Source organism: Zeus faber (assembly GCF_960531495.2).
Source record: "Zeus faber genome assembly, chromosome: 7".
Lineage (NCBI taxonomy): Eukaryota > Metazoa > Chordata > Actinopteri > Zeiformes > Zeidae > Zeus > Zeus faber.
The window spans coordinates 12,814,132-12,826,276 of NC_137203.1; the positions used below are offsets into that span (position 1 = coordinate 12,814,132).

Here is a 12,145-nt window from a genome sequence, read left to right on the forward strand (position 1 = left end):
TGTGTGTGTGTGTCTTTTTCAGCATGTATGTGTATCAGAGAGATTTATCAGGAATAAGCCAGACGGAGCACTTGCTGAGAAAGCCTTTCACATCCTGTGCAAATGCATGAATCTGTCCCTTTATCTGTGTGTGTGTGTATATGGAAGTGTTTGTGTGTGTATGTGTGTGTGTGTGTGTGTGCGTGTGCGAGTGAGAGAGACCGGGCGAAGATAAAAGCTTGTCTTGTGGCTTAGTCACAGCAAGGAAAAGGATTTTGGGCTGTAAGTCATGCAGATTGACCTGGACAAGTATCCGTCTGGTGTCTGCCAAGGTCAAAGGCCTCGCGACGTCTCCTAGCGACTGGAAGGAGATACAGGAAGCGGCGACGGGTCACGGCAAAGTGCGACGGCCCCGCTGCACTCATTCCTGAGAGCTGCACAGCTCCTGGCCTTTACCGAGCTCGAAAAAATTGCTTCACCCGGCACGGTGACAGGGCAGGACTGGGCCAAGATCGTCCCCGTCGCATTCCCCCTCCACCCCACGTTCGGATTTCGGGTTAAACCATGTGAAATCCCCCGAACTCTACGTGGAGAGCCCTCTGCGGAGCCCCCTTGGAAAACGTCCGCCGCCCCGCTCTCGTTTGTTTGAGGAACACATTCCAAAATTCCTGCGCTGACAAACACATCCTGACGCCGCTGCAGCGAAGGCACGGAAAAGCCTCCGTTCCGGCACGCACGCACACACACACACACACACACACACACACACACACACTTGGACTTGGGGAGTATTGCCAAGTGAGTTGAGGGTGGGACAGATATAACCCTGATTGATCCCAATACAATTGTCCTTGAAGCACTCGTTAGCAGGTTTTATATTTTACATTGTGTTTCAAACCGCAACGTCTTTCAAGGAGAAGATAAAACAAACAAAAACTGCCACATTCTGTTGCCCCGCAGCTACTTTACATTCGTGTTTATATAACTTTGAGCAGTGCAACTCAAAACGGAACAAATTAACGCCAAGAGCAAACACGTGCCACCGTTTTGAGAATAACACAAAGCATCTTTGCCATTACTACCATCACAGTTTAGGGCACGGACGATAAATCCAGTTCATGTTCAGGTAAATCCTACGGCCCCCTTTATATTGTCCCACTTCAACACATTTAGTGGACTATTAATGTCTCAAGGAAAATTTATGTTGCGGAGAAAATGAAGGAGAGCTCATTCTCACTTGGATATCAGAGACATCAGGTTTGAATGAATATATTAATTGTGTCGACAGACTCAGCCACAGGACTCAAACTGAACGCTGACTTTAAGGACGTAAACCCCCCCCCCCCCCAAAAAAAAGACAGATGGACGCAGCGCTTTTGACATTAGGTGCAGGCCAGTGACGACTTGGTGTGAGGGGCTACCTTGAGGCGTCATAGCACCATCTCCTCCACCACTGTGCGTGCAGACCGGTCCATCCCCTCCCGGACCAACGAGAGGCATCGACGGGCCAGAGCCTGCTGCCCTGGGTCCTCGTGCACCATCAGCTCCCCGTACAGGTAGACACCCATGGCCTGAAACAAAATCCCACCAGTGCACCATTAAAGGTAATGTTTTTAATTCCAGGAACATAAAACAAATGTCAAATTGGATAGCTGTTGTTGTTGTTGTTACCTGATCATTGACCAAGAAGTGTTCCACGTCGTCGTAAGCCTGAGAAAACCTGGTTTTAACCACCAGCTCACACCAGCGGTGCCTCACCTGGAAACAGAAAAACAAACCGTTTCGGTGAAATCCCCGTCTCTCCAAATGCTCTCCACGCACAATCTGTCCCATCGCGTTCTTCACATCTCTCAGCGAATCCAAAAGAAGACCAACGCAGGTAAGTAAACCGTAGGATAAACCGAGCCGACCGCAAGCCCCGAACCAAACAAACCAAAAAAAGAAAAGTTAAACTACTCTCGTGTTCTTTCAGTCCCAAAAAAAGAGCAGCTTCCTTCATTCCTGAGAAATGACTTTTCAGGGTAAACCGATAGGTTGAACAAACTCTTATTTCCGTGATTTTCAGCAGAGCAGCCTCGATGTGAAAGGAATCTCTAGACGGCAGAAACAAAGAGCCAGTGATGTCATGTTACTGAATAGCGTGGCCCTGGGCCGCTCTCCTCACAAAGGAGACTTTTATTCAAAATTTGGGATTTAAGTATTTGTGTTCTGCTATTAAACGCTCCGCTCATTTTCCTAACTTTGCAACCGTCTATTGTAAGATCCGTCTTTGTTTTAAAGAAATGGATATGGAGATGTGCGTATGTGTGTGTTATCCTCTGCGTGTGTGTGTGTGTGTGTGTGTGTGTGTGTGTGTGTTTATGATTTTGAGTGTGTGTAAGCCGATGCCTGGCCTTTCTCCCAGAGGATCAATAGGAGCTCTGTTGCTGCGGTTACAGGAGAGATCAGAGACGGGTTCAAACGTCATCTGCTGTGTGTGTCTGTGTGTGTGTGTGTGTGTGTGTGTGTGTGTGCGCGCGCGCGCATCTATATGTGTGCTGATGGGACTTAATGTGTTTGTCAACGAGAGACAAAAACAAAGGAAATTGGAGGGTGGGAAATCCTGAAAAACATTTCTGAAAATGTATCTTCAAACACCGCAACACTGAAGGCCTCTCCCATGGCAGTTTTAACCCATTTCCCTCGACTCTCAGGATACTTCAACGTCTCCAGGGTATTCACAAAGAGCCCGAGCCGTAGCATTCCTGATAATTGATTCTCCTCTTCCATCTGCTGACGAGTGTAGCAGCGCTGGTGCTGCAGCTTTGTGTGCGTTCTAATTTAGATTTATTTATTTTTTATTTTATTTCTTTCTGTCTCAGATGCCAGAGAGTGTCAGGCCTGGCGCCGCGCACCGAAAACAGCCCTAGACAGACGAGGCGGGCAAATGGCGTATCGGCGCGGTCGGCTTCGGTCAGATGGCGCAGCAGGCGGTCCGCGATTCATATTTGCGTTCAGATTTTTTTGTTTCGTTCGGGATATTCACAACACTTAAAACAAAGTGATCGCAAAGGCGAGGATGATTTAATAAGCTGCATTTATTGCATAACGACTACCTGAGCAACCAATGACCTTTGCAAAACATTAGCACGTCATGACCACAGTGTGCATGATTCATTGCTGCACTTTATCTTCCTTGGCTTGGAGTCAAATTTCACCATGGCATCCGGATATAGACATTTTGCCGCAGGAGCACCATTTATTGAAATCTTCATGCAGGCCCTCGAGTACTCTTCTTGCAGCGCTTCCTATAGAGAACATAGGCGGCCGCCGAGGGCGTCGTCTCGAGGAGGGGGCCCACCAAAATTGCGCCCAGAAAATAAGAAAGATAATCATGGATTGGAACCCGGGTTGCTGCAGGCATTTTGCCTGTATGGTGCTCACACTTGGCGCATCTGGTTGAGCCACCGGGACGCCATCGGTACCTCTCCGTCGGTACACGCGCTGGCGATGGGGCGCCCGTAATGGGGACACTTTCTCCATCACTCTCTTACCCCCCCCCCATTAAGTGCCTTAAATATACAAATAAATATAGGACGGACGAGGCTGAGGCGGTGTTGCGCCCGAGCCCCTTTCATTCCGATTCATGAGATCTTTCATCACTTTCATTGCGCCGCGGGGATTCACGAGACCCTTCGAACTCCTGCAGCGCACACCGCGGCGGCGCTGCAGGTGCACACTTGCTCCCTCTCCCATTTGTAAAAGAAATTAACGTTTGTTTTTTTTATTTTGAACGTTTTGAATGGGCTATTTTGGAAAAACCGCAACGTTTTTAGAACATTTTAAATAGGCCATTACAAAAAAAACCCACAAAAACGATTTTGATTCTCTGTTGACACGGAGACAGTCGGTCGTTTAGTCGGCACATTTTAACAACCCTAGTTTTTTCATGTGTTTAAATAGCCAATGGACTGTAAATTCCTTTAAAAACAACTGTAATTAAAAAATGTTTATCGGGGACAGTGCCGTTGTTTTTGGCGTTAAAAAGATTTTTTTGTTTTTTGGCCTGGCTGAGGTTCTCGTTGGCCTGGCAGCCAGTCTTGTACAATTATAGGGGAAACACTGGATCCAACAGCGGGAAGGATTAGGAAAATATCATCATGTGTGTCTAGCCATTGAAAGCTTAAAAACGAGTCCTAGAATTGGATTGTGTTGAATTTCAGTGAGTGTAAGTGTGTGTGTGTGTGTGTGTGTGTGTGTGTGTGTGTGTGTGTGTGCCCGCGCCGTTATTTTGCGGCACTTTAAAGGGAGATAAGCAATGACTGGCAGAAGCAACGGGCTCATCTGAATCCACCTTTTTACCCTAGAAGAGGAACTAGCTTCTAAAGGTCTTTCTTTTCTGTCTGGTCTCATTGTTTACATTATCTATGTACTGTATATACGCTATTTCCACACTCACATGCACGTACGTGTGTGTGTGTGTGTGTGTGTGTGTGCCCTGCCCTTATAGTGTGCGTAGCCGTGGAGCAGCTGTTCCGTGTGCTGGGTTACATTCCTGAGGAGAGCCCTGGAGGGGAGCAGCTGCCTAGTGCACCTCTCTTCATGCCCTCTCTCTTTCCTCCCTTCCGTGGCCCCTCTCTCTCTCTCTCTCTCTCTCTGTCTCTGTCTTTCTGTCTCTCTCTCTCTCTAATGGCACACACAATAACATTCCTTCATATATTGATGCAACCCCGCCACCATGATGTACATGCTACGTGCTCTTTATCGCAAAAAATCAAACACTATCCCTCGGCGATGTAAAGACGATGTTTACATCGGTGTCGCGGTGGCCATGACAGGTCCTTCCGAAACACCCAGCAAAGCACTGATATTATGCCGAATTACGCCGGCTAAGTGTGGAGGCGTGCTGTAAACAAGACAGTATGTAACCATAAACCCATCCCAACACACCCTCAGTCTTGACGGAAAATTTTGCCCCGTGAGGGTTATGTTGCTTTTTGAGGTGGAATTTCCCTTTAATGCTTCGCTTCTAATTCTAATGAATTTCGGATGCAGATAGTTGGGTGAGTGGGTGGGTGGGAGAGTCTCTTTCCTACCCTTCCCTTTATTTGCAGAAGGTCTGTGTTTAAGAAAAATCCTTCGGTCCGCTTTGAATATTCTAATTCTTGTCTCGTCCCTTGTCCTTTTCACTCCTCTCCTTCCCCGTGTTGTGGCCTGTAAACCAGACAGTAGGTTTCCAGGGATTGGAGTGGTAAACCTAACCTAAGCAGCAAGGGGCCACTTCATTATAATGTGTCCTGTGTGCTTGACCACCAGACCGCCTTGAAGCATAGACACACACACACACACACACACACACACACACACACACACACACACACACACACACACACACACACACACACACACACACACACACACACACACACACACACACACACACACACAACCATCTGGAACAGTACACATCACATATGAAATTAAGTGAGTGAAATACACACACTTTACTGTCATAGATGCACACACACGGTCACTTACACAGTTCACAAAGTAGCCCCACTGGTTCAAGAACAGAAACACACAAATGCACACACATATGCTTGCATACAGACACTTGAGCGGGTGCTCGCACACTATTGTTCACGCCACACTTGAGTTCAATGTTGGCAGTGGTACTGTTTGTTCAGCACGCCGTGCTAAGTACACAACGTTTAATCATAAAAAAAATCACCTCCACCTATTGCAGTGGATAAATGTTTAAATAAAGAAAAATGGCAGAGTGACGAGGAGGATTAAGCCCAGCTTTCAATTTCAATTCAATGTGTCCAATGAAATACATCAGTGGGAAAGCATTTTGTTGTTGGATGTGAGAAATTGGGTTTATTCACTGAGTCCACCCGGCTGTAGCCAGCGCTACGCTGCTTTTAATTAAAAAAAGACTCCCTCACCATGTCATCAATAACCTTCTGAAAGGCACGTGGCAAAAGAAAACATGTTATGGGCTAAAAGGTGAATGGGACCAGAAGATCTGGGGAAGTGGAAGAAAGAGTTGGAGTTGGAGAGAGAGAAGGAGGAGGAGGAGGAGGGAGAAAATAAATGGTCACATTTATAAGGAGAGACATAGGTGATTAACCTCGTCTGAAAGGCACTGCTGACATTAGGCCTGGGCCATTGCCTCCTACTAGGTGCATGTACGAGTGTGTGTGTGTGTGTGTGTGTAAGTATGCACATAATGGCCCTGTGTATTTTTAGAAAACCCTTAAAGTTTTTCCTGGAAATTGCCAATGAAAATCTCCTTTAGTCTGCCAGTCAGAGCAGTCAACAGAGGCCCAGGAGGGACTTTCTAAATGTTAACCTGGTTCTCCACCTTTTTTCTCTGTTCTGGGACTGTTGTCAAGAGTAAATAGCAAAAGGAAAACCCTCCGACGAACAAAAGACACCAACAAATTGAACGTTATTTTTTCCCCCTTGTTGTTTAAAATACATCTCTTTATTACTGAATATATTCAGTTGAACTCTGAATGGCCTCGGTGACTTGCGGTTTCATAGAATTACATTGATGCTTTAAAAGTAGAAGCATGTGAGGGTGTGGACCTTTGATATTAAAAAAAAAAAAGCGTGTCGTTAAATTCTAAAACGCAGAGAGTGGAATCCACAACACAACTCAATGTTATGGAGTGACTCCAGAGTAACTGGAGACAGCATAATGGCTGCCGCGCAACAGAATGTCTGAGGCACGGCTTATATATTTATACTGCAACAAAACATCTCATAAAATGAATAAGCAGCAATAAAAAAAGGAAATATGTATCAAATCTTTCTATTCGAGACAAGGCCTTTGTTAATGTGGGAGGTTTAAAGGCTGAGACACAGCTGTGTTTTCACAGCAACCCTCCTGCACTTAGGATTTAATCCTGGAGAGGAGGAACGCTTTATATAGGAACACACATATGAACGCACATGTAGACACACACACACAGTCACAAACACACACACATACACACATAAAGACCCACACAAACACACACCATTAAGATCTAAGCCCATAATAGTGACATTAAGAAACTTAGCTCTCTACGAAAAAAAAACCTGAAGAAAATCCTTGCAGGATTAAGTAATGGCAGTAATGGTGGCTGTAAAGAAGCAAGCTGCTGTGACAGCTGAATTTATTACATAGGGCTAACCTCTCTGCCAAGGGATGGGTGGCAGGGTCACCAGGTGTTTCATCACTGTTTATTATTATTATTATTATTATTATTATATAGAAATTTAGTCTTGGGCATCTTCATGTGTAAATAAATACATGTGTTTTACAGAAATAATGACTTATGTTCTTCTTTTTGTATGTTGTATGCTTCTAAAGGTCGTTCTTTTCTGTATGTGTATATATGCTATATCCCTACTCACTTGCACGTACGCGCTTGTAAGTGTGTGTGTGTGTGTGTGTGTGTGTGTGTGCATGTGTGTGTGTGCGTGTGCGTGTGCGTGTGATAATGCTCAGGTGACTGTGTGCGGTCTCACCTCAGCGTCTTGCTTCTGAAGGGTGTAGGCTCTTTGCAGCGCCCGCAGGGTGGCCACACTCGTCTCCGCCTCCTCCAAAAGAAGCTCCAACAGCAGCACCAATTGGTCGGATCGCAACTAAACAGGAACGAATGAGATTTTGGGGGTCAATTTGGCTGACACAAAACAGGGAAAAAAATCATGAAACCATGGCAAAGCAGAAAACAGGTCAAATTGGTGAAAACAGTGATGAGGGGGCCAAGCACCATAGCGCCTCCTGAAAGTGTATAATGTTGCAAAATAGGATATTGCACAATTGGAAACCAGTATGGAGGCCGAACTCATCAGGACTCATGGAATCAAGACGAAAAAATTGTCCAGATTCCAGGTCTCACAGTTCAAAAGTTACAAACACAAATGGAAGCCAACTTTGGTCTGTTGGTGGAGCTTATGGGTTAATGGTCCAAATTCCAAATTGGTGAATTTGGTAGACCATCAAAGTGTGTCAAATTTGTGGGAATACTTGCACATGGTTCTATAGGCTGCCATGGAAACCCAACGGCAGAAGAGTAATATTTACAATAACAATAGGTATCAGCACTTTGAGCGCTTGGCCCCAAATATGATAATAATAATTAACACACATCTTGAGAATCCATTACATCAGCAATTCCAAGGCACCACACTTACAAAATTGCCTAGACTACCAAAATTACAGACTACATCCACGCCATAATTATGTTTGCATATATTTACTTTACTAATGCATTCATTTTGTTTTCACTACGGGAATATTTAATAAAAAAAACAACATTAAAATCTCAACTAATTAACCTTGGCTTCCATATTGTGGGCAAACCAGAGCTTAACAGGGGAAAGAAAGTTACTTAATACAAACGATAAAACATCTCAGTCTGTCTTCCTACACTCGAGACCATTTGAATAACAACATTAGAAGTGAAACCAAGATGAAAACCAAGAATAGAGGGGAAAAACAATAAACCTGCAGAGACAGAGACACATCGGGGGAAAACAAGAAATTTAAAAAAGCCAGGAGCAATATCCTCAATAATATCCTTCCATTGCAAAAAGGAGATTTAATAATTAAAAAATGCAGCTCTCACGACACAATAAAGCTAAAATCTCCTCGCGGCTCTCAAGGCTGCAAGACAAAATGCACCTGTGGTATATTAATCATGGATCCCTACAAACCCTATCCTGCTGCTATTAAGATAAACCCAAAATAAATAAGGCATTCTCCTCCGATGACTAATATCTTTGGGGACAGTGATGAGTCAGTGATGAAAATGGTGGATTATTCTGTGGGTGTGGGCAGTGATATGAGAGAGTGATTTCCTCCTCCGGGGAGGGACCCACGTGTTGTTGGGAGCTTCGCCCAGCCTTGCCTCCCTCTCTCTGGGATTCCACCGGTACCATCACACCCCTCCCTCTCTGGTCCCACACCGAGACACTATTAAAGGGTGAAGGCTCCGCAGGGACTAATGTGAAAATAGGGAAGATAAGTGAGGATGTGCGTATGACTGAGCAAACTCAAACGGGAGGGAGGGGGAGAGAAAGAAGGACTGATGGAAAAGGAGACATCCCTCTGTCTCCTTCCATACAGAGTGGAAGGAGACAGATGGAGGAGGATAAGGACAGAAAATACAGGTGAGAGGAAATTAGAGATGGATTCAGAGTGAGAGGAAAACAGGAGGGCGGGGTGGGGAAGAATTAAAGAAAGGAAGATTAAACGAAAGGACGCAGGGACTTCTCTCGCGGAGCATTGACCTTGAGCGGCTAAATGTAATGTCACAATTCCTCTGTACCCCTGATGCAGACAGTCTTTCCATCTCTCATTTTCTTTCACAAACATCCTCCCTTGGTTGGGCTGGGAAATGCCTGCAGATAACCCAAGTGAAGGAAGTATTTAAGCATATAACTGTCAGAGCTCAGGGAATAACAGGCAGCGACAACAGTGGTTGGCAGGTAATCAAGTAAAACAACACATGCGCACGCACACACACACACACACACACACACACACACACACACACAAGATGGCTATCTAGTCCCTGTGAAAACTCTGAATTCCAGTCTTTCACCTCACCTTCTATTGTCTCTCCACTTTCCCGCATGCCCTGTGCGTTCCTCCTGACTCCCTTTTGTGAGGCGGTGTTGTGTTTTCTGAAGAGGCCCCTCCATTTCCAAGGGTCCCAATGGCGCCCACCCATAATCCTTCACTCCCTCGCTCACCCCTTTGAAAAGTGAGGAATCCACGGCAGTAAAAAAAAAAAAAAAAAAAAAAAGAAACTGCTCTCCATTACCCAAAATGGACACCATCACACACGATGCCGTCCGCACTGTGAGGTTTGATGTGAACACATGGCACCAACAACTACAGGCATGTTTAGGAGTGGAAAGGTTAATCGATCCACACATGCATCTTCCTTCTGGAAAAAACAAAACAAATAAAAGCTATGCCGAAATATATACCTCTCCTCTCATACTTATTTTATGCCTTTGGCCTCCGCCTACCAATAACTATACACAAATATAATTTCAAGCGACACACACACACACACACACACACACTATTCCAATCTCGGGCTCATACAGAGAGAAGTCTGGTTCAGAACTCTAGATGTTGATGGTGTGAGTACCTACTGAACTCAGAATGGCTTACAAAACTTTAATTTTAATGTAGATTGCGTGGGTAAACAAGTGCCCGGTGAAGACAGGCTAACATCTGATATGCAAAAAAAAAAAGATTTGTAGTGTCATCAAGACCAACACAGTAAAGATACACACGTACCATTAATTGTCAGGTTTACTATCCAAGCAGTGGAATAGTGCAGTAGTGAAGTTCTCAACACAAAAGTTATATTAGTTATATTACCCACTTCCTCTCTCTCTCTCTCTCTCTCTCTCTCTCTCTCTCTCTCCCCCCCCCCAAACAAACAACAGTCAGATTGTCTCACACTGGCGTTCACATGGAAATGCCACGCACAACAATGACCATATGCACTCGCATGCACACACAGGCACACAAAGTATTCTTTCAGGGAAGCCAGATGGCACGGGTGGGTTACACTGGCTTTATATTAACACTAGCCATCTGAGGACCTCAGGGAAATATGCTGCTAAATGTCCTATTCACACACTGACCTCTAAACCTCTATAGAACAATGGCTCCGCCTTGGTCACATGCACACACATGTGCACGCACTCGCGCATGCACCCAAACACACACTCGATATCATGTTTCAGCCGGTAACAGAAAAAAAAAGGAAGGAAGGTGCTGACATGTTTATCAAAATCAGGAAATGAAGTCTACTGTGTACCTCTAAATATATATGGAAAGCATACGTAGCTCAGTGCTACTGCCATGTGTGTGTGAGTGTACAGTAGGTGTGTGTGTGTGTGTGTGTGTGTGTGTGTGTGTGTGTGAGTGTTCCTGTATCTGTGAGTTTCCGCAATGTACTGGAAAAGCCAATGTGACAGTGAATGAGTAAACGAGTTATGAAAAGCAGGGAAAGATTTACAGAGGGTCACAAAGGGCAAATTGTTCTGTATTTGTGTGCGCGCATGCAAGTTGAAATATGCCAGTCAAGGAAGCTCCATTGTATAACACATTCAAATGGTAAACAAAAAAAAAAGAAAAGCTATTTAGCTTTTTCCACATTATGCACACATACAGGCAGGCGTGCACGATCGCACGCACACACACACTCTCAATAGGACCTTTATATTGCACTGCACTATTATTCACTGTTATCTTACGACACTATTAAGTGATAAAGGGAAAGTTACGAGTGACTCCCTCCTTAAATATGTTTCCTTGTAGATTGACGCACTCATACAGCTTTGTCTTTCAAAGAGACCATGAACAAATAAAAGTATGAAAAAAAAAAAAAAAAAAAATTGTTGACGCTATAATATTTTACCAATTCCCATGGCACCTATACTAGGTGACACCGTCTATGTTGTGTGCAGTGCTACATGAGCGGCATCGACCGGTAGTGAAAGTATTGAATTTATCGCAAAGAAAAAGATTGTTTATTGTCAATTTCTTGCTTTCTCGGCCATTTTGTCCTGAGGAGGGCCGTATGGAGCAACAATTCTTACTCCAGCTTTTGCAGGGATTTCATCATACTCAACCCAAAGTCACATCACCAGTACCTGTACACCAAACACCCTCAGCATGGTACATGTATTTGACTACTATACAAGTAAAGGACAGTTCTGGCTGCAATCAACACCAGCTATTAGTTTTGATTTCCATTTCATAAAATAATGCCAGAGAAGTCACCAACAGTTACGTGATGCTTAGTCATGAAGGATTTAGTAACAGCAAGGTGCAGAACTTTTCTTAAGGTTTATCAGTGTATGTGTGAATTTACAGTCAAGGAAATTACACATTTAAAGCAGTCATAAAAGGTTTCTTTAGAAATGATCTTTATAGTGTGCGAGGTGCCGGCCTATGGAATGACATTTAATGCCTAAAATTCATTTCTACTCTATTTGCTCACATGAAGATGCTGCTAAATGTCTTCAAATATAATTATTGTGTCTGGATACTTGCGTGTAATTGTAATGCTATGCAACGCCCAGAGTGACGCTCGACACCCGTGACTCGGATTACTGAACAGGTCAGCTTTTAGGACTACGGTATTAATTTTGATTATGG

The 12,145-nt window shown here is 44.4% G+C and overlaps 1 protein-coding gene across 1 annotated transcript in view; it reads right to left on the reverse strand.

The window, feature by feature from the left end:
- Nucleotides 1–12,145, reverse strand: part of aopep (aminopeptidase O (putative)) — a gene marked incomplete at its 5' end in the record, with an annotated part of 82,246 nt that overhangs the window by 8,157 nt on the left and 61,944 nt on the right. The window contains 3 exons of the mRNA XM_080004194.1: nucleotides 1,401–1,550; nucleotides 1,651–1,737; nucleotides 7,480–7,596. Coding sequence (XP_079860320.1) covers nucleotides 1,410–1,550; nucleotides 1,651–1,737; nucleotides 7,480–7,596 — 345 coding nt within the window. The 3' untranslated portion in view covers nucleotides 1,401–1,409. The remainder of the gene's footprint in view (nucleotides 1–1,400; nucleotides 1,551–1,650; nucleotides 1,738–7,479; nucleotides 7,597–12,145) is intronic.